General features: G+C 40.6%; 1 protein-coding gene across 3 annotated transcripts; it reads left to right on the top strand.

The window, feature by feature from the left end:
• Positions 1–2,648: 2,648 nt before the first annotated feature.
• On the top strand, positions 2,649–22,038 carry DPH5 (diphthamide biosynthesis 5). Of its 3 annotated transcripts, none has more exons than XM_054165615.1 (8): positions 2,649–2,734; positions 2,933–3,104; positions 5,798–5,922; positions 7,933–8,041; positions 16,637–16,757; positions 19,461–19,500; positions 20,575–20,678; positions 21,528–22,038. In XM_054165615.1, the coding sequence occupies exons 2-8, from the start codon at positions 2,970–2,972 to the stop codon at positions 21,752–21,754; spliced, it is 861 nt and encodes a 286-aa protein (XP_054021590.1). In that variant the 5' UTR covers positions 2,649–2,734; positions 2,933–2,969; the 3' UTR covers positions 21,755–22,038. The 3 variants fall into 3 exon arrangements, with proteins under 3 accessions (XP_054021590.1, XP_054021588.1, XP_054021589.1); XM_054165613.1 differs by having other exon boundaries at positions 2,723–2,752; XM_054165614.1 differs by lacking the exon at positions 2,649–2,734 and adding an exon at positions 2,747–2,825.
• Positions 22,039–25,493: the final 3,455 nt, after the last annotated feature.

Below are 25,493 nucleotides of genomic sequence, written 5' to 3'. Positions count from 1 at the left end.
AAGGCGATTTTTCATAGATAATCATTATGTCTGCATGTTTAAAGGGATAAGAAATGATAAAGAAACAATGAAATCATAAAGGCTGCAGAACATGGCCTTTCAGAAAATGCATCCTCTTTGAAGAAAGTTCTCCTGTACTTACTAGCAGAGTCTTTTTTCCCCTCTTTTTGTGCTGCCAACATTAGTTAATGCAGTCAGACTGCAACAAATAGAAGCCATTAATTTTTAAGAGCACATAAGTGGCAACACCTACCATAGATAAAGATCCCATTGTGTTAGGCTGCATGATAGTATTTACAGCTTGACCACAAGTGCCAGCGCAGTGAGTCTTGAGCTACTCTTACACCATAACCCAGCCCCAGTATTTCTTAAATGAGGGCAGTAAGGGCAGCTATCAACATTTTATAGATTGTAAGTACTACTTTTTTTTTTTTTTTTAAATCTTTTGGCTAATGTTGCCAAATTGCTAAGACTTTGTAACTAATATGTGCAGATCGGATCATGACTTTGGGTACTTAGTTTGCAGTGCTTGTTTCAGTCTGTTCACTTACTGCTTCTGGATGAGAAAACAGACCTATTAAAGACCCACTACTAGTAAGTTAGGTGGTTTCTTATGCTCTAAGATCCACATCTCACATTTTACCCTCCTTTACACTAATGAAAATCCTAAATAATTGCTCTGAAGTCAGTATACACTCATAGGATAATGATGAAAAGAGCATAAGGGTTATTTTATTTCACAGCTTAGCTTGGTAACTTGTGTGACTGATTAACTCCAGTGACACAAAGAATGTTAAGTGCCTTTGATTTGTATATTTATGTAAAATAATGGAAAATCTGGGAAACTGATTTGACCCATGATAATATGGTGTCCTGGAAGACTTATTGGAAAGGGTATTCATGTTTTAGAATACGTTATGAATATGTTAATCAAGAGATAAATTAACTCCTTATTTTTACAAGAAATAAAAACTAATTAATGTTTGCAATATAAAAAGACAAAAAAACCCCACCACAAACTAGAAGATGTGGTCAAGTACACAATGGTCATTTTTATCTGTGTGGTCTGAATTTGCCTTTTTGAGGCTCATCTTCCAAGCACTCTGCAACTCCTATTTTTGGGAGAGTAAAAGATCTCTGTTACATGTACAGCACAGACACCACAGAATCACTGGTATTAACCCTTCTACACTGACTTGGAAAAATGTCTTCTAACCATTTAATAGTTTGGCTCGTTCAAACTGTTAGCACATCCACCACTTAGCTGGATTTGGAGTTCAGAATAGCATAACCCTGATATTCCTATATACAGCTAAGAGGAGTATTCTGCTGCAAGCCAGTCTTGGGTTTACACCATACACAGCTCAACAAAAAAGAAAATCCCTTTCTCCTTTTCTCAAAGAGCTGAGGGAAAACAAATGCTTTGCTTGCCTTGTGAGGAAAAAAAAGAAATGTTTCAAATTTCATAGGTACTTTCATGCCCGAGTTCACACTGCAGAAGCATATTCTGGTTAGCCTGTAGTCTTGTTTCAGGAACTGAATGAGATTGCTTTTCTGAGCTACCACTAGCATTAACTCAGATGACTAATATGGTCTTATAAGGACATAATCTTTTCCCTGTCTTCACATTTTATAAAACGAGTTTAAAGAGTTTGATCAGCTCTACTGCAGAACTTCTCACTGCACAACCAACAATCAAGGGTGAATTATAAAGAAGTCAATTTCCCTTTGCATTTTCTTATTTTCAGGTAGAGCTTTTTCTCTGGAAAAGGTATTAACAATGCCATACACAATTGTTTAAAAAACAGAAAAAGCCATGTGCTTGTTAAACTTCAATATAATGTCACCAAACCTCGGTTTTCAGGAATAACAAACAAACAAATGTGTAACACAGCCCCCAGATTCTGACACCCTGTCAGGGTTTAACAGCGTTTGAGTTCTTTCAGCACACATATGAGCCATCTCTTCCTGTAAGCAAAGCAGAGGCCTTCTTGACTCTGAGGGTGCTGAAATTCCTAGAGGCTTGTGGCTGTAACAGGTGCAGCTGACCAAAAAAAAAAAAAATAATCCGACAACTTCCAATAAGATTAATTCAGGCTTGAAAGTCTGCTTTAAAAAAAACCCATCTGTGCTATGAAGTAAGTAAAAAAAAAAAAAAAAAAAAAATCCACCAAACCACCACATAAAACCTTAGGGATGATAGAAAACCGGATTTGTAGTCCCAAGCAGGAAAGCACCTGCTTGCCTTGGGGCAGGGCAGCAGTTGGGGCCCCAGAAGGTTCCATTTAACAGGGCCACGAAGATTCACCCAGTAATATGCCTCTGGAGGAGCACAGACGAGCTCCGCACCAGCGGGAGACTCAAGCACAAGCTTCCCCAAGGCGAGTCCGGGTGAGGCACAACAGCAGAGCGAAACTCCGAGGGGCCGGCTAGGCCTGACCTGACGATGACCGCCACCGTCTGACAACGGTTGTCGCGGGGAGGCGTCTCCGGCGCGAGTTTTGGCCAGACCTGGCGCGAGCCCCGGCACTTACCGAGCCCCAGTACCGGGATGCTCCGGCCGCTGGCGAGCAGGAGCGTAGGGCAACCACGGGCCCCAGCCCCCCGCGCCGCTGCCATACTTAACCGCTGCCCGCGCGCGCCCTACAACGAGGACCACAGCTCCCGGCAGCCCCCGCGCCGCCGGGCGCCGCAGAGCGCGCAGGGGGCGTGGCCACTCGCGACGGCGCGGCCGGTGGGAAGCAGGCGGGAGGTGGGCTGCTGGCGGCGGTTCGTGCCCGGGCGAGCTGTGTGGGGCTGGAGTGTGTCCTGGCGTAAAGGGGCGGGTGAGAGGAGGGGGGAGACGTGGGGCGAGCTCTCGGTGGCCGGCGGGGGTGGTGGAGTTGCGTGGCGTGGGGCTCACCGGCTGACCCTCGTTCCCCTCCTGTGATAGGTAGCCGCGACGGCATTTTCGCACCCCTCTCGCAAAGATGCTGTATATAGTCGGGCTGGGCTTGGGAGATGCCAAGGACATCACAGTGAAGGGGTTGGAGACGGTGAAGCGGTGTCACAAGGTGTACCTGGAGGCCTACACGTCCATCCTCACGGTGGGCAAGGAAGCGCTGGTAGGTGTGGCCGCCGCAGTCGCACGGAGCCTTAACGCCAAGGGGTGAGGAGGGTGCTGGGCTGGCGGGTCGGTAACGGCAGCTGGGGAAATCAGCAGTGAGGTTGTCGGGGAAAAGGACGCACGGGACCTTCGGAGGCTATATTTTATGGGAGAATTTGTTTTGCTGCTGTGGGAAGCCTGGGAGCACCTTCCTGCAAGCGGTGATGATAATTTTCCTGTCAAAATCTGACAACGTATAGAGATCCTGAAAGATTGAATGATTTGTTTAGAAAAATGTCTGATGGTTAAAAAACCAAACAAAAAGTAATCAAAAGACAGACCAGAAAAACACGTGGTTTGGAACCTTGAACCTCTGCGTATGTCTGAAGTAAAATGACTATCCATGTTTCCTTGTGGGCCAGGCAGTCTCAACAGGTTGGAGACTTCCAGACTCAGTCAGAGATGTTCTGTTAAGCAATGTGGCAATAAGTCATACTTGTTTGGGGTTTTATTGATTTAGTTCTTTTAGAAACTTTGATGTCCCAAAGATGGCATAATTGGGAAAAGCAATCAGTCAAAACAAACTAAAAGAAGTGTCAAAGTGCAGTTTGCACACAAGTGACAATACTAAATGCAGTAATCTGAAAGTCAACCTCCTCTAAGCAACATGAAAAGCTGTGGGAAAGCTGTCAAGAGATAAAGAACAAATTCTTTCCTGCAGGGATTTTTTTAGACATCCTCCTGTGCTGATGCTTTTTAAATCAGATTGTTAAGTTCAAATGACATAACTTGCTTAGTTTATCTCGTTAGATGAAAATGTACATTAAAAGCTGTTTGATGTTGACCATCTAAATTGGCCCTCAATTTGATGAAAGAACTGTTTGTACCCAGTGATGTTTTAGTGAGTCTGCAGTTTTGGTTTGGTTTTTTTGTCAGAAGAATGCCTGTTATATATTCTCTAATTAATGTGCTTTGATATGCATTGTGGAGCAGTCTCAAAGCATACAAATAGATTCCATTAGATGAAAACAAACTGAAAGGGGTGCTTCTGGGAATGCACTTTTCTGCACCGTAGTGTGTATCTGCTTACTATACTGGACTAAAGTTGGTTTGGTCCAGTGGTAGACCCACCAAAATGTATGTAGAATTTGTAGAACAAGAGGACACAGTCTCAGGCTGCACCAGGGGAGGTTCAGGCTAGATGTTAGGAAAAAGTTCTATACAGAAAGAGTGATTGCCCATTGGAATGGGCTGCCTGGGGAGGTGGTGGAGTCGCCATCACTGGAGGTTTTCAGGAGGAGACTTGATGGGGTGCTTGGTGCCGTGGGTTAGTTGTTTGGGTGGTGTTGGATTGGTTGATGGGTTGGACGCGGTGATCTTGAAGGTCTCTTCCAACCTGGTTTATTCTATGTATTCTATGTATTCTATGTCAGCATCAAGTGCTTTGCATTATAGACTGGCTGCTGTCATGCTGGGCCACTTGCTAATGAGCATCTAGTGGAAGATACTTAAAACAAATGGGGTGTCAACATTTGTTATTAGTTGGAGTATAGACCTGAGCAGTACTTCAGGGTGGCCATCTACCATTCTGAATCACAGATACAAGATTTGCTTACACATATATTTGGTCCCCTTTCTATCAAATCTGTGGGTTGCAGTCTTTCTCAAGGAAAGTAATATCCACATTTTACAGAGGTAGAGAAACTTATCTAAGAATGGTGAGCAAGTAATCTTTAGAACTGAACCCAGTAATGGAGATTCCATATTTATTATTCTAACTGTGGGATGGATTTTTGTGGAAGCTTCTCTACAAGTATGAAGGCTCTCTTGTCAATTCACTGTTCTTTGTAGGTGAATCTTTCTGGATCGTAACTCACTTAATAGTTTTGCCAGTTGATTAATGTTTGTAATACCACCCACATTTCCCAAATACTATTTAGAACAAAACTGCCTTGTTTTGGTCTATGTCCTGGGAAAAACCCTTTATCTAATTGTGTCATGAACATGTGAAATGTGTGGTGATACATGATGCCGATGTGCTCAGGAAGGTCAGACAACATGTTCTAGAACTAGCTAATGTTTTGTTACACGAGTTCTATTCTGGCAATAAAGGCATTTAAAACATACTGAGAGACATGATGATTACCGAGCTACTGAAGAAAAGTAAAGGACATGATCAAATACATGTTTATCTGTTTAGATAGTAAATTGTTTCTTGTAGAGAACAGAAGATGAATGATTAATGTGAAATCATTCCTTAATTGAGGAAAAACCTGAAAAAATAGGTTGTGGTACAGCTATTGTTGCATCTCTCTTGGTTCAATGTCAGTATTATAAAAGCTAATGCCTTCCAGTAGGGTAACAGCTTAAATTAACCATGCCTGGAATCCACCCATGTACCTTCAGTATGCAGGCGTGATTGAGCTACTTTTGGAGCAGCTCCTTAACTGACACAGAAGGCATAAAAACCCAGGTCAATATCAGAGTAATGTGCTTGACTAGTTTTTTTCAGCTTGGGAGATGCTTTATGGGAAGCTCAGGTGTTCCTGCAAGGGGTGGCTGGTTTCTCTAAGAAGTGAGTTGGACTTCTGGAGAGAATAATAAAATTGGTCTTTTCCAGTGTCCATTGCCTGTGTTCCTGAGTGAGCAGTCAGAGAGATACACAGTCTGAAGTGTCTTATTTTGGTATTTCTTATTAATTTCAATTTCTAGGAAGAGTTTTATGGAAAAGAATTGATTTTGGCTGACAGAGAAACAGTGGAACAAGAAGCAGACAGCATTTTAAAAGAAGCTGATGTTTGTGATGTCGCATTTCTTGTAGTTGGTGATCCTTTTGGGTAAGGCAAAGCAACTTCTTAATTGTTGCTGTAGCTTGATCAGTCTCTTTTTTCAATAGGAAAGAGACATGCTTCATATCTGTAATTTTTTATGAAGAAGTTGATTTTCAGTCCAGAAGCACTTTGTGCATTTTTTAATGGCATTAAAAATATACTCATGATTATCTACACTTTATCTTGCTTTGGACTTTCCTTACCTGGATATCCCTTATAGATAGGAATATTGATCCTCCAGAATGTATAAATCTTTCCTTCAGCAGTCACTTGTAATTTCATTCTCTATGCCAGCTTTTATGGAGAATATTTTGTTCCAGGTTTTACCTGCTAACAGAAGACATTCTAGGCTGTCACATAATTCAGAAAGGTGCTGTGTTTTGAGCCATGTTCTTTTAGTTGCTATTTGTACTTGCAAACTGCCGCTTTTATGTTCAGTTGTTTTAGAATGAATGCTGTTTGTTGGTTGTACAATGTTCCTGTTTTGATATATGATAGTTTTTAGAATCATTTAGGTCATTATGAATGTCTTATTATTTTGGTTTATTAAAGCCTTTTGTTTCCACTTTTTACTCCCGCTGAGGTGTATAGTCTTTTCCTATCACCGGAAGGATCCCCTTCTGTCTTTTCAGTCAGGCATCATCAATCTGTAATGTCAAGCCATACAGAGGACCTTTTAAGTCTCCAGCTGGTGATTCAAGATTCATACCACAGTGTTAAGCGGCACAAGAGAAATTGAGTCACTGGGCACCCTATTTGTGAGTGAAAAAAATGAGAGAGTTTATGAAAAAGAGGAGCAGTGTGCCCATCTGTCAAAAGCAGAAAATTTATGTAAATACAGGTTGGAAAGGAACTGGCAAGAGAATGCTTGATGCAACAATTACTACTTATAGGCAGATGATACTGCATTTCAGAAACATTAATTATACTTTCAACACATTAACATTAAAATTAGGATTCCTGTTGAGCGTGGAACCATGTTACCTATACCCTTGTGCTCAGACCCAGTGACTGATACAAGTACACAGATGGAATAAACCACAACACACATGCATTGACATGTAATTCCTACTTGTAAGCAGTATCTTGATCTTCCTCATTGGTTTTGGTGTCAAAATACTTCCATTCTGATTAGCATAGCACATCACTGCAGAGAGCTACCCTTTTTTTGAATGAATTGCTTCTCTATAAATGTTTATGTTCTTGGCTCTTTATATTGCAGCTGGAACTGCTCCTATGCCTACACAGAGCCCTAAGGATTTAGGGGTTCATGAGGTTACTGGATGTTTCTGCCCTAAGAGAAGATGGTATTATCTGAGTGCTCATGGACGTGCTTCTGCTTTTAGCTCCAGTCATTATCGACAGATCTATTAGGAGAAAATAATGGCTGGAGCAAATTTGAGTTAATGACGCCAGCTGATCCCCTGCTCAGTGTTAGCATAACCACAAAATCCTCCATTTCTCCTTGTCCTGTAAATGTGAAAGGAATATACAAGGCCATAAATGAGTCCCCTCACCTGTTAGAACAGGCATTCTTACATCTTCTCTGCTTATCTAAGTCAGGACCATAGTTTGTTTACTAACCAAAGTGTTGCATTCTCCTGCATCTGGGAGTCTTTATGTGTCAGGGTCTGTGATTTCCCAAATTCAGATTCAGAATTCCTTTATTTTCCTTTGCTCCAGTCAAACCGATTTCTTTTTCATTATTGAAAGACTTGTCAAAGTCTTTTTAAAAGTCATAATTGTGTTGGTGCTACACTTTTAGTGATGTCAGAAAATGGTAAACAACTGTGACGTACTAAGGATGCCTGTCTTTTCAACTCGGGAAGATGACATGTGGAAGCCTTACTGGACTTTTCCACAGCAATTAGTCAAGTCATTGTTGCCCTCTTGGCACTTCTGCATTGCCCTAGTTGTGAAGAGTTTCATACTACTTTCAAAACAAAGTGTAACACTAGTGATGCTTGGTCACTTCATTGCTTGAATGTTTTTAATTCCTTTCTCATCTTAACACAGGGCCACAACACACAGTGATTTAGTACTACGTGCAGTAAAATTGGGGATTCCATATGAGGTCGTTCATAACGCTTCGATATTGAATGCAGTGGGTTGCTGTGGTTTACAGGTAACGTTTTTGTTTATATTCTCTTCCACTACTGCTGAACTCTTCTATCCCTTTGGCAGAGCATGCTGTAATCTGAAGTTTGAAGATCTGCAGCAACTGTACGTTTCTTCTGCAGAATTTAACACTTCCCTTTCATCATGCCACATGTCAGCAAAAGTCCCTTTTGATGAGCACATGAATAGCAGTGTTTCTATTCTCTCTAACTTCCCTCTGTCCCAAGAGACTTTGGTATTTGAGTTACTTTACAACTAAAGCTTTGCTCATGTTGGCTTCCGTCTACTACTGATGGTCAGCTGAAAAGTTTATTCTTAAATTAGGTTGATACCCTGTTGAGAAATATGCTGGTCTTGTCATAAAAAGGAACATGCAGAAGCCTGTCTAAATGCCAAGTCTGTGTATGGGCACCCCCAAACCAAAACTGAAGCAAGTATAGGAATGTCAGCATATTACATACTAGATCTGTAGACTTGAACAGTAAGTTTTCAGCAGTGAAGGAGGAAGCATTCCTTCCTAGCTTAGTATAAAATAGCACCATATTTAATAATTTCAACAACTGACACCTTCAGATGTACAGACAAACACCAGTAGCCTTATTTCAGTGCTGCCCAGCAGCAGAAAATGTGTTGCATTAAGCTGGGTATTATCTCTGTCTCTGATCACATCTGAATGGTTTAGAAACCTGAGAGCCATCTGGTCTGGCATTTCAGCAGTGTTGCATTGACACCTGTTCTGAGACATGAATGCTAATGCTAAAGGGAATGCAGCACAGGATTCGCTCTGTGATTCTTCCCATGAGTACTTTCTTAGTGGTACCTGCCTATTGCTATAAGACTTGGGCAAAATTAGCTTTTAGGAAGGAAATAGGCTCCTTGGTATCAAACGTAGATGTACAGCAGCATGACAGATGTCACACAGCTGCGCTTACTGGGGCAGATAACACAAGAGTTGGGGCTGACACTCACCTTTTCCCCTTTTGGCAGTTTGTTTCTGCTGCCAAGCTGTTGACAAGCAGCTTCTGCTGCCCGCTATCTTTTTATTGTTCTTTTACATTCATTAGGAAGAACGATGTAAGGCTCATATTCACAAAGAGAACAGACTAAGTTTGCTTCCTCCACAACTCCAGCTGGGCACAGAAAGAAGGAACATAGAGCTTCTAGATGAATTGCAAACAAAGGAGCAGAAAGCTAACAGGGAATAAACTGCAAACAGTCCATCAGGTTTTTCACATATGCAGAGTTTTGGACATCAGTTTACCATTTCCTTATCCCATACTGAAGGGAACTGACCACAAAGGAAATGTGATGTTACTCACTCTGGCATTAGTCTCCTTTTCCATTCTAGCTTGGGGGTGGGCTGCCTTCTCACAAGTCAGCATTCCTCTTGTATAAAGCATTTTAGGAAATAGTGATCCTAGTGTATCACCAGACAGACCATAAACAGCAATTCATTGCTCCTTACGGGCAGAAACAGCAAGTGAGGGGTATTGTACAAAACAATTAGCCTGTGATTTAGTTAGAGTTGTGGTGGAAGTTTATAATCTCAACAGTCTTTACATTCATGGCTGTCTCCTGCCACCAATTTACTTTTGGGGTTATTGTGTTTCAAACTGCTGTCAAGTATAGCAGGGATTCCTCTTTTGCTTCACCACAGAAAAGGCTTGGCTTTTTTCCCTGTTTTAATCTGATTGTGATACAAAACCTCTTTCTTTCTTACTAGAGAAAAACAGGAAACACCTTTATACGCTATTCTGAAAGCCATGTGCGTAGTGAGCTGTAACTGCTGATTAGGCCTTCAGTAAACTGCAGCTACAGCCCAGTGTTCACAAAAGAACACGTCTCTTGTCATCAGAGCAGTGCTTCTGTGCAGCCAACAACATTCTGAGAGTTTCACAGTTATCCTGCACAGTAGTGAGTCACTGAAGTCAAAGTGATGGCTTTTCACATTCAATTCATGGATGTATTTCTTGCTAACTAGTAAAGAAGGTTGAATATCTTATTTTCAGATGCTTGTATGTTTTCTACTCTCTTGCCCAGTGTTTTGAAGGCTGCACAGGTGACTGTATTTGTACAAAGAAATACTGGGTTGTTTTAGGTTTGAAAACTAACTTTTTTTTTAACTTCTAGGAAGCTCCAATAGATTAATACAATGAGCCACAGCTACTGAAAGCAATACAACTTTATGACTTGCTGTGTGGCTTGCTCACACACTGTTCTCATTGTGCTTCGCTGTATCAGGTTGGGTTTTTTGTTTTGTTTTTTTTTCAAGACTGAGGAACATCTTTTCCCTCAAACACAAATGAATATGGCTGGGGGGAAAAGCCAGGAAAAGTGCCTCTATGTGAGTGCCTCTTAGCATGTTCTCTGTAGGTTCACTGCTCTTGTCTGACATGTAGACATGTTGATCACTTTGATTCCTGTTGTACTGGGGAATAATCACCGGTAAAAAGTCATGCAGTTTGCACACGACCAGGGAAATCAGGGCAAGGGAACAGAAGCCCCCAGAGGAGGACTGAAATTCTCAGCACTTCTAGTGGGTGGTAACAACTGAGACATTTCAGCTTTTCTCAGCAACAGCTGCACAGCAGTTACGTAGCTTGGGAAAGTGCTGTGGTTTTGGGTAAAGGCTTACCTCTGTTTCTACCACTGCCCAGCTACCCTGTGAGCAAGATATTGCCTTGGATCTATCCAACTGGGATTCTCTATACCCACACTCAGTTTTTCAGAATAGGGCTGATTGGTAAGGATTTAGCCCCAGAACAAAAAGGCAGGGTATCTCACAGGGTATCTAATTTACACCTTTTTCATTGCTTCCTAATCTGCATGACATCTGGGTTAGTTTGAGAATGTCACTGGCCAGAGTAGTGCTCAGAACAGAATTCTTTCTGATCCCATGCTGGTAACATATCTTTGAGGTAGCAGTATGGATGGTCGGACAAATTAGGTCTGCATCGTACAGACCTATGATGCACGTAAAGGAATGATGCAGCTTGAAGTGGCTTGAGGTAATGGCATTACTGTGAAAAAAGCAGAAACCTGGAGGCAGGCCATGGGATGAGACAAATGACTAAAACAGGCCACATTTCTGGAAGAGTGGTGTTGCTAGTTTTGAAAGCATTTACTTTACATTTTGGTAGGGCAGCTGGGAAAAAAACATGTTATGGCAAAGACCTGCCTTTATTTTGAGACATACCCACTTTCCACCTGAATAGCTTCTGAACAAACATCTTGTATGTCCCCTTGTTTCTTTCAGTGATTCATCTTAATCTGATTTTTTTGGTTTGCAATCCAGTTAGTTCTTGTAAGATAATTCCAGTCATAAAATAGCTTCATCTTTTCACGATTAGCAGGTCACTTAAATGCAAAACCGGTGCTTACTGTGTTACTTTTGAGTCTTTACTGAATAGTGAGTACATTTTCAGCATCAAGTAGGAAAATATTTATAGATAAGGAAGCTGAAGACTGCTGTCATTACTCACTGTGCTCATAGTCAAATAGAGAACCTGTAGTAGCTGCAGGAGCAGAACCTTATGGGTTCCACCCTCTTTCTGTGCTCTAATCTTCAAAAATGCTGTGTTCTAACAGGAGAGTCTCTACACAAAATGTATTTTATTCACTGCCAGTGAGTAAACTGTTTACCATCACTGGTTGTTTTTCTCACTTACTACTAACTCCCACCTGTGTACAACCTCCTTTCAGGTAGTTGTAGAGAACAATAAGGTCTCCCCTGAGCCTCCTCTTCTCCAGGCTAAACAACCCCAGCTCCCTCAGCCTCTCCTCATAGGGCTTGTGCTTGAGACCTCTCACCAGCCTCGTTGCCCTTTTCTGGACACGTTCAAGTGTCTCAATGTCCTTAAATTGAGGGGTCCAGAACTGGACACAGTACTCAAGGTGTGGCCTAACCAGTGCTTTGTACAGGGGCACAATGATTTCCCTGCTCCTGCTGGCCACACTATTCCTGATAACAGGCCAGGATGCCATTGGCCTTCTTGACCATGTGGGCACACTGCTGGCTCATACTCAGCTGGCTGTCAACCAGTACCCTCAGGTCCCTTTCTGCCTGGCTGCTTTCCAGCCACTCTGTCCCCATCCTGTAGCACTGAATGGGGGTATTGTGGCCAAAGTGTGGAAGACGAGGTGAAAAATGTAACTTGTGAAGTCCTTCTTGGGACTTGAAAGCCTCTTGGTATCTGTCAGTGGGATGTTATCAGGCTGTGCAGCATCTTCATTTGCAGAACACACCTGTCACGGGAGAACGACCTGCAGTGTAACCTGAGACCAACTGAACACAGAACATAGCTGAGGAGCATTTGGGTCCTGCCACCTTAAAGGCATTTGCATGTGTATACAGCTGTCAGGTCTGAAAAATGTAATGATAAGACTCTTTTTCACCTTCTTTCTCTGACATGTCCAGTTCTTTTTGGAAGGGAGGTAGGCTCATAAGTGAAGAATTGCTTTGTCACCATTGCAGCTGATACAGCAATAATTCTGGGAAAGATGCTATAAAAATAAATGCCTGCATTTTGAAATGTTTACTTCTTGGTCTCTCTGCAGCTGTTGCCCTACTGACCTTTAATATAATCTCACATCTTCTCTTCTGCTTGCTTTAGTACTTGACAGAGGGAATGGAGAATCTTCATTTTTCAATTTCCCCATTTAGTCTGTCAGCTTGTTCCTTATTTTTATGCTCCATATCTTTGTGGTGATTAGCCACACCAGTATTTTAAGTGAGGACTGTTGATGTGAACCACTTCAGGTATCTGGTGTTGTTCAGACTGGCCATAAACAAAGCTGCTCAGTAGTTTCATTGAAATTCCACTTGCATGCAGGCTTTTCAAGCTGAAATCATGGTACAGCACTTCTTTTACAGTTGATGCTGCCCTCTCAGCAGTCAATTCTGCTTATATAAACAAGTTAAACAAAGGATATAATCTGCAGAAGCATTAAAGATACTAACTGAAAACAGACACCTCAAAACCAAAAGCTGCCAGATATTATTTCATATTGTATTTGTAAATAAGATAGGAAGTTATAGCTTGTTCTGAGGTGAAGGAAGTGAAGAGTGAAGGGAAGAACAGCTTTGAGCAGTATTTTATGAGAAGCTTAAAACTGAGGCAGATAGAGCATTGCCTTGGAGCAGAGTGTTCTGGCTTCCTTTCCTGACTTTAGCTATTGCATTGCAAAATTTAAGCGCACAAGGCTTTGCTTAAGCCAATTACTGCTTGGGCGGGGGGAAGAGTATTTCCAAAGACTGAGGTCTTTCAAAATGACCTTTTGAAATTTTTCTGTGAAGTGTTTGGGCATTAGAGAGAAGGTAAGGTTAGTTTGCAGGCTGAGAGCGTGAAATATCTGTCCAACCATTTCACTGATCCCTTTGAAATTCTGGCACTTTTGTGCCTGAGCAGAATGTAGGCACTCTTACAAATCTGATGATGAGTGCAAATGTGATGCTTGAGATGTTTTAGCTTGTGCAGAACAGATCATGCCCACTCCTAAACCCCAGCTGCTTGTTGTAGAGTGCAGCACACAGAAGACCACTGTGAAACTTCATTTGTTGTTGCCTCTCTTTAAAGTGGTGCTGGCAGCTGTTCAGCATGATGGTTTCACTGCAAATACACAGAGCTCTTCGTTGTCCTATGAAACATCTTCTTAATAATCTCAAAGCATGACATTAATCCTCAGGTGTGTTGTACTTCATCTCAATTAACAAACCATGTGTTACAGTTTTATTGTTAAATGTCAGTGGGTTCTAGCTCTAGTGGGCCTTCTGTTCTCTGTAACTGCTGAGTCCTTAGAACAGTAGTGAAATTTTTGGTGTTTACTGCTCTCTCTTCAGTGAGTCTTTCCTTGAAAGCCTGGTACTACATGCTAGATTTAAAGAGGTAGAAATTAGAATGCAGCACAGGAAACTGTATTAGGGACAAACCAAGTCTGCAGGAGGTACAGGGAGAGAGTTAAAACTGTAATTGTGAGACAGTTAAGTGTTGCTTCTTTAATGCAGCTTTACTGTGGTGGGAAGAACAGTGCCTGTGTTCACATAAATGTCACACCTCTACGGACATCAAATACAGAAAGAAATACTTGTGTCTGTAGAAGAGCTTGTAAGGTAATTGGTTACAGCTAGTCCAGCACAATAGAGGTATCCATTTATTGTTACAGTTTCAGGGATTCAGAGATCACTGGTGGACTAGAAAGTTCCCAAAGCAGTATTTCCACTGTTTTTATTGTAAAGTATATATGCATTGATGTTAGGAAATCTATTCTTCAGCAGTTCAGTTAGTAGAGGGGTGTAAGTTGCAAAGACATTTCTGGGAGGTTAATAAAATATGTCTCATTCCATCTTGTTGGTGTAGAAGCCACTTCTTGTCCAGGTGTGGAGAAAGGAAATGTATTGTTGTGAGACTAGAAGCACAGTTTTGTATGATTGTATGAAATTTCAGTTTGAATGCAAAACCTACTAGACAAAGGACAGATTCAATGATTGTTGCTGGCAGTGCTTGCACAAAAGGGATAACTTGCTTAACTTCTTGCTGGCAGAGATGATGGAGAGTCTTTATAATGATCAATGGAAAAGAGAAAAATAAGCATCAGAACAAATGCTGTAGGGTATAAAGCTGAATGCCCAGCTTGTTTTTAGTATGTGGCAGGGTGGTTTAAAAGATTTAATTTCCAGATAGTAACAGTTTGCCCATTTCTGCATTTCTTTTTCTTTGGTAAAAGTTAAAAGGGGACATTTCTCTCCTTCAGGTCATTAGAATGCCAAAGGGACTGGGGTAAGATGTGAGGTTAATTGAGGTCACTTTCTGTTCTGAAGGAGGACTGCTGCTCTTTGGGAGGTAGCTGCAGTGGCTTTCAGGTGGCAGATGGGGTAAGCTAGTTATGTTGGTACTGGAGATTTCAGTGGTTGTCGATGACTGAAGGAAATTAAAGGTTAACTTGCTCTCAGATGCTCTAACAGTGAAAAGGAGAAACTTCTTGCTGGAATGTTTTTTCTTCAGATTTGCTTAAAAATGGAAAGAGTTCTAGCTAGCCCCATGAAAAACAGACAAAACAAAGCTGGGTTTATTTATTTTTCTAGAGCACAGCCTTGAAATAGTTAACAAGTTACATCAGGAGCAATTAATTTGGTTCAACCTATATTTAGTTTACTGTAAGAACCTTTAGGTTGTGAAATGTACACTGTGTGTTCTTGTCCTTGTGCTAGAAAGAAATGTTGAGAAGAGGAAATGTTTTCAGCAATATTCCAGGAATCTTTGAATCAAACAAGTGTAAATGGTTAAAAACTGAGCTTGTGGTCTCTTGAACAAAACAAACATGTTTCTGCTTTGATTCACATTCTGCTCTGCCAGCTTAAATGAGTTAAAACCACAACCTAATGCCACAGTAAAGTAAGTATGCATAGGGGAATCCCCAGATGGCACAGACCTGCTTCTACAGTTCTCTGCTAACAGCGCAGACAATGTCTCCTGTAGTAAGCTTGGAGAAGCAGTTTTTCCTTCCAGGTTTATAGAGAAAGTGGGGAGGTTAGTCTGGATAGCTGTTGTTTCTCTGGTGGGTTTGAGCAGAGTATTGGCAAACTGTAAAATTCATTTGGGATGGATCCATTCCAGAGATGAATTGACCAAAACTGATGAATGGTTTTACCCTTTCTCAAGTTGGTTGCAAAAACTTCTAGGCCAAATGCTGCCTTAGCTTACATACAGCTTTACTTTTGCAGCACTGGAATGATTGGCAAGACCATTGCTTCAAATGTCTTCACTGAGATCAGAGACTAATAAATGATAAGGCTGAGAATAAAATCAGTGAGTTTGTTTGACACAGAGTCCACTAGCAATAGTCTTCTTACCTTATATGCATAAAAAATGTTTCACCTCTCTGCTCCATGCACAATCTGTGCCTGTTTTCATATCCACAGTCTCTTTGGACTGGTACAACTTTCATCTGGTGAATGTGCTGCTTCAATGCAAATACTACTGTGCCAATAGAATCAATACATTGCAAGTATTATGGCTTTATTAGTGGATCCCTATCCTTAGCCTAAATAAGGAATAATAAGCATGAATTTTCATGCTAGTTTGCAAAGGTTTGCCTTTAAAAGGACTTCAGAATTATGTACAATAGAAGTTAGATTGAAAGTTAGTCAATATATATTGGAAAGGAGAGTGCAGAGATAGATAAAAGCTTTACAGGTAGTTAATTAGTCATTCTGTAACATGCTTTACTGTTTGCTGTGTAAAAGAACAACAGTACCATCTCCATTATGAGGAAGAGGAAACAGTTCAGTAATTACAGATTGTGTTAAAAAGAAAGGAGAGAGAATGCACTAGAACTAGTCGAGAGATACAGAGAAGCACAGGGCAGCTTTCTGAGAAGGAAGCATTATTTTAAATGCAATGGTTTGTCATGCATTTGTGGAGGAGCAAGCCATATGTGTCACTTAGTAGGGTACCCTCCCTGAGGTATCGAACTTCTTTAGGAAGTAGGCTCAGAACATTTCAGTGTTGCCAATTATTCATGATTTCTATAGCTTTTTTTTTTAATGCTGTGCTACTTTTTTCTTTCTTATTTTGTGTGTTATTGCATTTGCTTTGTTTTACAGTTGTACAATTTTGGAGAGACAGTGTCCATAGTTTTCTGGACAGACACGTGGAAGCCAGAGAGCTTTTTTGACAAGATCGAGAGGAACAGGCAGAATGGAATGCACACTCTGTGCTTACTTGGTGAGCAGCAGCTACCCTGCTTCTTTAGCTACCATCTCCTGCAGCGTCCAGAAGCAGTTGTGATAGGCATTAGATGATGGCTGTGATTAAACAGATCATAGAATCACAGTGGCCAGTTTGGGTTAGAAGGCTCCTCTGAAGGCCATCCAGTCCAACCCTCTCTGCAGTCAGCAGGGGCATCCTCAACTAGATCAGGTTGCCCAGAGCTCTGTCAAGCCTCACTTTGAATATCTCCAGGGGTGGGGCCTCAACCACTTCCCTGGGCAACCTGTTCCAGAGATTCTTAGCCAACATGTGTCTTTGGAAATACACCAGAAATTGGAATGTTTATGCATACTTAGAGTCAGTTCAGCCATTGTGCTGCAGCAGCCACAATTTCTTAATTCCTCTTCAAAAAACCCACAAGAAACCCTGTCTTTCTAGAAGTCAGATAGAAGCAGGAGGCCCATATTTGATCTAAAGATCAGTGTGTTTTTAAGCTAGATCAAGCTCAGGTTGCAGTGACTAGCAGCTATCTTTTATTGACTTAATTAGGTTAGAGCTCAGCACAATTGACTTTCTGGGGATAAATTGTGTATGTAACCCTGCTTGTTTTGCCAGGTGATACTCCCTTTCCTAAATGACCTCATCTAAGGATGTTTTGGTAAAAGGTGATTGTCATGTGAGAAGTTCCAGTGCTGTTAAAAATCCTTGCTGATCATGGAGCTGCAATGGAATGCTGCTCCCAGCTGAGCCCTGGCCCCAGGCTCTCCCATGGTGCTATCTGATTTTTATCCTACCCAACAATCCTCATCTGAAAGCCGCTGAGTAACTCTGCTAGTCTGGGTAACTTCTGAAATATTATGGAACTGCCAGCATATAAACTTAATAAGACCCTTGCAAATTTGTATATATAATTACATACCTTTCTGTATATAACTGGGATCTCTCACTGCTAAATAAATTAGTATTTTAAGTAAAAACAAGTTCTGTGGTAAGTGGAGGAATCCTGACCAGGAAACAATTTAAATGTGCAAGCATCATTGCACATAAAACTTTCCAATGCCTTCAAAGTTGTTTGTTTTCAACACTGGCTAAAAATCAGAATTCTAATGATTTATTTTAAAGACGATTTCATACGGATTGTGACAACTACAGTAAGTTTAAACAAAGTCTTTTTTAAGATATTTTGTATCATAAAAGTGGCACTTGAATGATCTCCCTCTTTCTGTTTGATTTTTGTAATGTGGTAGTGAGAAAGTTAAAATTTTGAAACAGTAAAATCAAATAATAAATCTCATGTTTGTGGGACAGTTGTGGTACCCACCTCTCATTGTAGATTCCCTGCTGAAGACTACCAATTTCCAAATTAATGATTCTCTTACTACTGCTTGGTGATGCTGGTCTGTGTATCAATTGTTTATCAAACTGAATGAGGTCACCAGATAAGCAAATGTGACATTAAAAGGGTTAGTGCTGATAAATTTCTGAATGCAAAGTGACTGCATGGGCCTGTAAGGAATTTGGGAAACTGTGCACTAATAGCCTTGCAGTCTCACTTTGGTTTAACTTAAGCAATGCTTTTAAAAAAATAAAATATATCCAGCTTTCACTGTGATAGTATTGGGGGGCATTTGAATACAGGTAGCACTTGATTGCCTCTTGGAGAGGCTGTGGGCCTCTCTACTATTGCAGAAGTACAGAATCTTACCTGACTCCTCCTGTGTTTTTGGCTTTCTGGTTTTTTCTTCCCCCTCTTACCAGAAGATTGTTCTAAACTTTGACTGGGACAGGAAGGAAATGCTAACAAAAGGCAGGTTGCTGCACAGCAGTGGTGTAATGGCTGTCGATCAGTCACACTGTTTTACCTTTTGTAACCAAGAACAGTCCCAATACCCTGAGGTGCTTAAGCGTGCTGGCATTTTGCTGCCCTGTGGTAAATACAACTGTGTGGTGGGTTGAAATTACTCCCCCAAAATAAGATTGCCAGACTAGCTCAGTTAGAAAGCAAATGAAGCTGTATTTACAAGCCCACTAAAGTCTAGAAATATGGAATGCAACAAATATGTACAAAATATACAATATTTACAATTTATTTACAACAGCACAAGAACCCCCTGGACAAAACCAGGGGGTTACCAACAGCTTCCTCCTCTTCCCTCCCCCCCAGACATGGGACAAGAGAAAGAAGAGCAAAGAGTAGCTTATTATTACCTAGCCATAACAAAGGAACACCGGCAAGGTCGGCAAGCTAGCAGAAGCACCAGCTAGGGCAAAGAAACAAAAAAAGAGTTAATTTACACACCTAACTTTATGTTAGTTTTCAGACTAATAGGATTATTTAGACCTTATCATTATTTTCCTCTTTACAGCCAATGGTAATTTATTTACATTCTACCACATTTTGCTCAAAATCTGTGGAAAATTTTCTAGGCATCAGCCTAAAAACTACCACAGACTGCTAGTTGTGTATTTAGCAGTATTTTTAGTCATCTGTGAAATTTGCTCCATCTTTGGGTGAACCCACATACATAACACCCCAGCACTTCGTGATTCATTTACACATGAAACAGTCAAATGTAATCTATGTTTCTTTTTCCTGTAATAACTAGAATGCTGTTATGAAGTTTATAGAATCTGCTAATTAAATTACACTTTACCTAAAAAGAAAACTAAGCAGGCTGTTTGTAGGGAATTCATGTTTTAATATGTTTTGTTCTACAGATATTAAAGTGAAGGAGCAGTCTCTGGAGAATCTAATGAAGTGAGTCACCGTTTTGAAAATACAGAGAAACACACAGTGTGTCTACAAAGGGCTTTTTTGTACAAAGAACAAAGGTGCTTTGCCCATATTCTAATACTGAACTTACCTGCCTTCTCCTCTTGTACTTCTCACTGGCCACATTCTTTTGTTTCTTACAAGGAGTGGCACTTTTTTGTTCATTACAACAGGACCTGGCTTTATTTTCAGTAATGGAATGAAGTTGCAGCAGAACATAGTCTTTTTTTTCCCCCAGCTTCTGTGAGAAGCAGCAGGTCATAATGGGGTGAGTTTGCCGCTTAGCAAGTGAAGTGTTATTTTCCTACTGTTCTGCCCCATCCTGAAATAGATTTCATAGCTGAAACAGCATTCTGAATGCATTCCTCCTTACACTGGCTAGAAGTAGTGCAAAGTGCTGAACACATACCACCATTTTTAATCAGTTAAATGGAAAATGCTCTCAAGTTCATTTAACTGTCTTCAAAAAGGCCCTTGCTGCATCTCAGTCATCTCTCTGCAGTCTGTCTGTTTTGCCAGTGGTGAATATAAATGGTTACTTTATACACATGCTGCAGCTCTGGTCTAAATTAACATTTGTGAAGGCTCATAGTATCATTGAGGTTTGTTTTTTCTGGAGTTGCAAAATAATATATGTTTGACTGAATCCAGCTGGCAAAGAAAGCTGCATTTCATTTAAGAATGTCTCCCTAGTCTGTAATCATCTGTCTACAGGGCATTTGACAGAAAAGCAGTACTTTGCCCTTGAATTAGTCTAATGCATCTTTCAGGAATAGCTGCAAAACCTGCATATTGCTTCCAGCAGATGAATTTGCTTTTAAGACTCAAATATCTGCCAGATGGAGGTCCTGCTGTTTCACAGGTGTGGTGAGAACACAAAGAGACTTCTGTCTTCCTTAAAATTTTGTTTCACTCTTGTCTGAAAGGCCAATTCTGAGATCATGGACTTGTTTAATTTCAGATTTGCTGGTCTAGAGGTTTCTTGAAATAAACTGCAAGAACACTAGGGATAATAAAATGGGTCATATGTGAAATTTCTCTACTTTTCTTTCCCTGCAGAGGTAGAAAGATTTATGAGCCACCACGCTATATGAGTGTCAATCAAGCTGCAGAACAGCTTCTTGCTGTTATTCAGAAAAGAAGGCTCCAAGGAGAAGGAGCAGGTACTATTACGCAAACATTTCTCTCTGCTACTACCCCTCTCAAATGAGCCTCTGAATTCTGTTGCCTTCCTAAACATAGCATTCTCTTGCTGTGCAGTGGTGTTGGGCTGCCTTAAACCTTAGTGATGAGATGGATTTAGCAGAGCTTGAACATAAGTGTTGTTCAGTGAGCATGGATGAACAAGCACTGGTGGCTCCTGGGGGTTTAGTCAGCGCCTCCGTTTGGTAACCCTGTACTGTTTCTATCCATCTTCAATTCTGAGGTCTTTGATCCATTGAAGTTGTGGGAGATGTGAGGATTCTGAGCATTTTAGATCATTTTAGAGGAATCTCTGCTACGTTTTCTTTAGACTGGTCACACTCTGCTCTGCATGAATAGCAGTATGAATCTAGGTTAGCTCAGCCATGTGGAACTATGATTTTGACCTTGAATTCTTAATACTAGCCAAGAGCAAACTATGAAAGATGTTTATGGAGACAGTAGCTATAAAGATGAGTCAGTTGTTTTGTCTAGCTATGTGCCTCCTTTTAAAGTTCATTCCTCAAATACTGTTAAAATGGAAGTCCTTTCATTTTATCTTTGATACAGAATCGATCAGAAGCAGCAGCTTTCTCAAAGTGAACACAATTCCTGAATGAATTCGTGTTCCCATTCTTGCTCAAAAACATCCCCAAGATACAGTTTCATTTCCTTTAAAGAACAAGCTTCTTTCTGTGCCACTCCAATTTCTTAATTGGAGGTTGAAGAAAGCAGCATTAAAAGTTTAAGCATTTTGAGTGCTTTTTATAAGATGACCATGAAGTCAATAAAAGAAGCATTTAATCTTCTTTCAAACTTGTTTCTTACAGAAATGACTGAAAGTACCATTTGTGTTGGCCTTGCACGTGTGGGTGCTGCAGACCAGAAGATTGTTTCAGGCACACTGTATCAGATGTCCACAGTGGAGTTAGGCGGGCCACTACATTCCTTGATTGTTACTGGCACTATGCATCCTCTGGAACTGGAAATGCTTAAGCTTTTTTCTGTAGATAGTTCTAGCTTTGAAAATAATGCATTTCAACAGACCAAAAAATAAAATGTTATTCCATCTTTATTTCCTGAAAGCATGAAGTTCCTCCTGTGAGTATTGCAAGCTTGGCCAAGTGCAGTCAGAGTGTATATTTTTCACAAGACAACACTGTAGGAACACAAACTCATTTTATCTGCACCTGCTGGCATCATCTTCTAACATGTGGAAGCTCTCAGAAACCTTTAAAACTTAAAAACTTTGTGTCTGATTCAGTTCATTGACAGCTGCATGTTGAGGATTATGATAGTACATGCCATCAGAGATCTGAAGCAGCACACCGGGTATCCTGTCTGCCATCGCGTGCTGTAATACATGACCCAAGCCCACCACCTATGTCATCGTAAGTGCATTTTACATGTTCGGTTCTGCTTTGCACCGTTCCAGAAATGTGGTATTCACCAACAGAAACCAGCAGCGTGCAAAACCTGTTGGGTCCGTATCCATCTTCACACTTGGGAGAGTATCTCACAGACAGGTGAGAAAGTTCTTATGTCTGAAGGAAGAAAACCAAGTGCTTACCTTTCGGCCTGTTGGTGAAACAGTTTCACATTTCAGAAGGCTGCAACACAAACTGGATTTCTTCACCTGTTAATGCTGGACTCAAACTGCAGCAGCCACAATTCACTTCAGCCAAGACTGCAAGAATTCTCACACTCTCTTGTAGATCAGCTAATGGGTTACTGTGGTTGCTAATTCAACGAGTTAATCTTCACACTATGTATGAGAACAAAGCACACCTGTATGCATATACAATTTTTTTTAACTGAAGATTTATTGGAAAGAAATTTTCATCCCTTATCTTTTCAGAAATAGAGGACACTTAACATTTTATATTCAAGTAGAAAAGATTACATTAAAAATCTAATATTGCACTTGGGACAAGTCATAGCTAAGCTACTAAACATTAGCATTCTAGACCGGAATCATATGCAACCTTCAGAATTTTAGTGAGCTGCGCTTCCCAGGTATTTGGATAGACTGCACTGTTCCACGGAAGATCACTGCTAAGAGCAATCCCTGTACTTTAAAGGTAAAGGCAATATGCTGTACGCTACCATGAATGACTGGTAGTTTCCTTAGTCACAATATTTCATACTTCAGCCAAAATAGTGTAGTGATTCATTTAACTCTTGTAGAAGATCCCAGCATACACAAGTGGGACAGGAAAGGCACAACAGATGTGTAAAAACACATTTTCTGCCACATTACCACATAGGTAGGAATCTTTTGTGAGTCGCTGAAACAGACAGGTAGACAAATCAACATTTGCACAGAGTGCAATACATGGTCTTCACAGGCCAGGCACAGCAGAAGCACGACTGGAAGCCTTTTCCCATTAGAGCAGTCTCTGGCCAATGAAGTCCCAGCAGTTACGGTCATGGCAACAAAGCCTGAATGGGGAAGAAATCCAAAAGGGAATCCTGGCAAGATGCAGATAGGGCTTTTCATAGGCATGTAAAGTAGGAATTAACCTCTGAGTCAGCCTTAGGGATCAGAGAAATGGATTACTAAAAAAATAATAATAAAAATTCAACCCAAATCCCTCTATACTCATTCCCAAACATGCTTACAAGGGGTGGGATTGTCAAGAATGATAGGAACAGGACCCTGATGGCTGCTGGGGAAAACAGGACAGGGCTTAACTAGTAACTTAAGCTGCTGCACTGAACTGATACTTAAAGATCTTTTTAGATGAGTATTGATCAGGGTTTGCATGTTATAGAAGCATGAAATCTGTACTGTGAGAGAAAAGCCCTGAACATGAAAATGTGATTGCACAGTGGGTGCAAAGAGTGGAAAACTAGTTCAGCAGCAGTTTCTCATGCCTCTTGTATTTTGTTTACATTCCCAAAAGAGCTTTACTTAAAACAGTTTGAGAGATACCATTTCTTTCCTTCACCTTTAAACATAAGCTTTACTTCTTCAGGGAAAAAAAATATGGCTGTTAAGAGCCAGTTAATGTTCATTTTATTAGTAGCAGCAGCTTCAATTTTTATATAAAAATAGTGTCAGCAGCTCTTACTAAGAATGCAATTAAACTTTCATTTGAGTAAGCAGTATTACACGTGAAGCAGAGTAATATTATTTGGACTAGCACTTTCTGTCTTAGTCCAGCAAATCACACAAGTCATGTAGCTGGCTGTAGGGGCCCTGTTGGTCTCAGGAGCAAGACTATGCCTATGCAGAGACCTACAAACTTAGCATGACCAGTTTTCTTCTACTGTAACACTTGGTTTTATCTTCTTACTGTGTTGTAGGTCCTTTAAAAATCATACTGTTTGCAGGCTTGGTGTTTGGGATAATGTGGTTCTAAGTTACTGTTTCCAGTCACAGAAAAGAAACAACACACAAAGACAGACCAGGAACCCCACAGTAAGCTTCAGCTACGTGAAAACATGAGAAAATCATACTTGGAAAACTTGGTTCAAAATTTAGTACTGGATACCAGGAAGCTGAGTTTTAGCAGATGATCTGCAGATGTTCATCCATCTCTGGATATCTTCATTCACATAAGTCTTTCTTCAAATAATGGCATCTCCAATGAAGTATTAAAAGCAAAGTGTTACATAAGCAGCAAAGTATTAGGTTATTAGCAAAACAAACTAATGGTGCTTTGACTCTCAGGACAAAAGAAGGTGCCCTTTCAATTGCCTGATCTGTACTTTCTCAGCAAGTATCCCCTTAGTAGGTGAAAAGAAATAAAAATCAGATGTCATTCCTTTTACTGACATACTAGATGTGACTGTACCTTACTGCATATATATCATCTACTGTCTTTTGTAGAATTTTGTGATGCTTACTTATCTTTTTCAGAAAGTCTTAAATGACTTCAAGTCTACTTTAAATATGACTTCTCTACACTATCCTCTATTACATTTAGCATATGATACATTTATTACTATAAAAGCATAATGTTGTCCTTAAAAATAGTGCAGAAAGTGCTGCCTTGGTTAGAAAACTCAAGACTTGTAAATAGGCTTCTGACAGTGGTGTAAGTCATAAGCAACAAAATGATGTCAAAAGTTACTAAAATCAGTATTGTGTAGTTCTAGCCAGCTTACAGACTTTGTAACTATGGGGAACTGAGTGCAAAAGTCTGTAGATGTAAATCTTAAAAAAACAAACAAACAAAAAAGCACCACACCACCATCAAACCGACCCAGCGCCACTTGGGCAGATTCTCAGCTGGAAGCAAATTGCAGAAGTTGGGTTTTTAGTAAGAAAACTGCAACAATGGCCAAGCTCAGCAGCTTGCACAGCACTTGAGTATTTCAGCAAGTTCAGGAATACTCAGTCCAGTCCCAAAACATGCTGGTATAGAAATTAGTTTAACCAAAGCCTGCTTGCCCAGTGCTTGCCTTTAACGTTATGAGTTCTCTAGCTTCAAATAGTAGTAACATTAACACCAAAAAAACCATAATGAAGAAATCATGCAGTGAACAAACATGAAGCAGTCTACGTGCAACATACTACAAACCAATACAAGGTACCCTTGCTCTATAATCGCCACCATATTTAGCTATTCTGTGCACATACATGCAAATGGTATCTCAAACTGCAATACTCAAATCTGTTCAACAAATTCTTGCACCCTACATGCAGTTTGTCTTTCAGATGCCAACTCCCAACCTGCAAGGTGTGACAGAGAGGGAGCCTGACAGGGTGCCATGCAGAAGACCAGAAGAGAAATATGTGGAATAGTTCAGCCAGCTTAAAGGGCACTCTGCACCTGCATCCTTAAGAA

Source organism: Dryobates pubescens, chromosome 11, assembly GCF_014839835.1.
Source record: "Dryobates pubescens isolate bDryPub1 chromosome 11, bDryPub1.pri, whole genome shotgun sequence".
Taxonomy (NCBI): domain Eukaryota; kingdom Metazoa; phylum Chordata; class Aves; order Piciformes; family Picidae; genus Dryobates; species Dryobates pubescens.
This window is presented reverse-complemented; position numbering and strand designations above follow the sequence as displayed.

Excerpts from the sequence above, each read along its gene's own strand:
- DPH5 (XM_054165615.1), top strand. The coding sequence starts at position 2,970 with ATGCTGTATATAGTCGGGCTGGGCTTGGGAGATGCCAAGGACATCACA. Across the intron at positions 5,923-7,932 it reads GTAGTTGGTGATCCTTTTGG|GGCCACAACACACAGTGATT; the intron begins GTAAGGCAAAGC and ends ATCTTAACACAG. Across the intron at positions 20,679-21,527 it reads GCTCCAAGGAGAAGGAGCAG|AAATGACTGAAAGTACCATT; the intron begins GTACTATTACGC and ends TGTTTCTTACAG.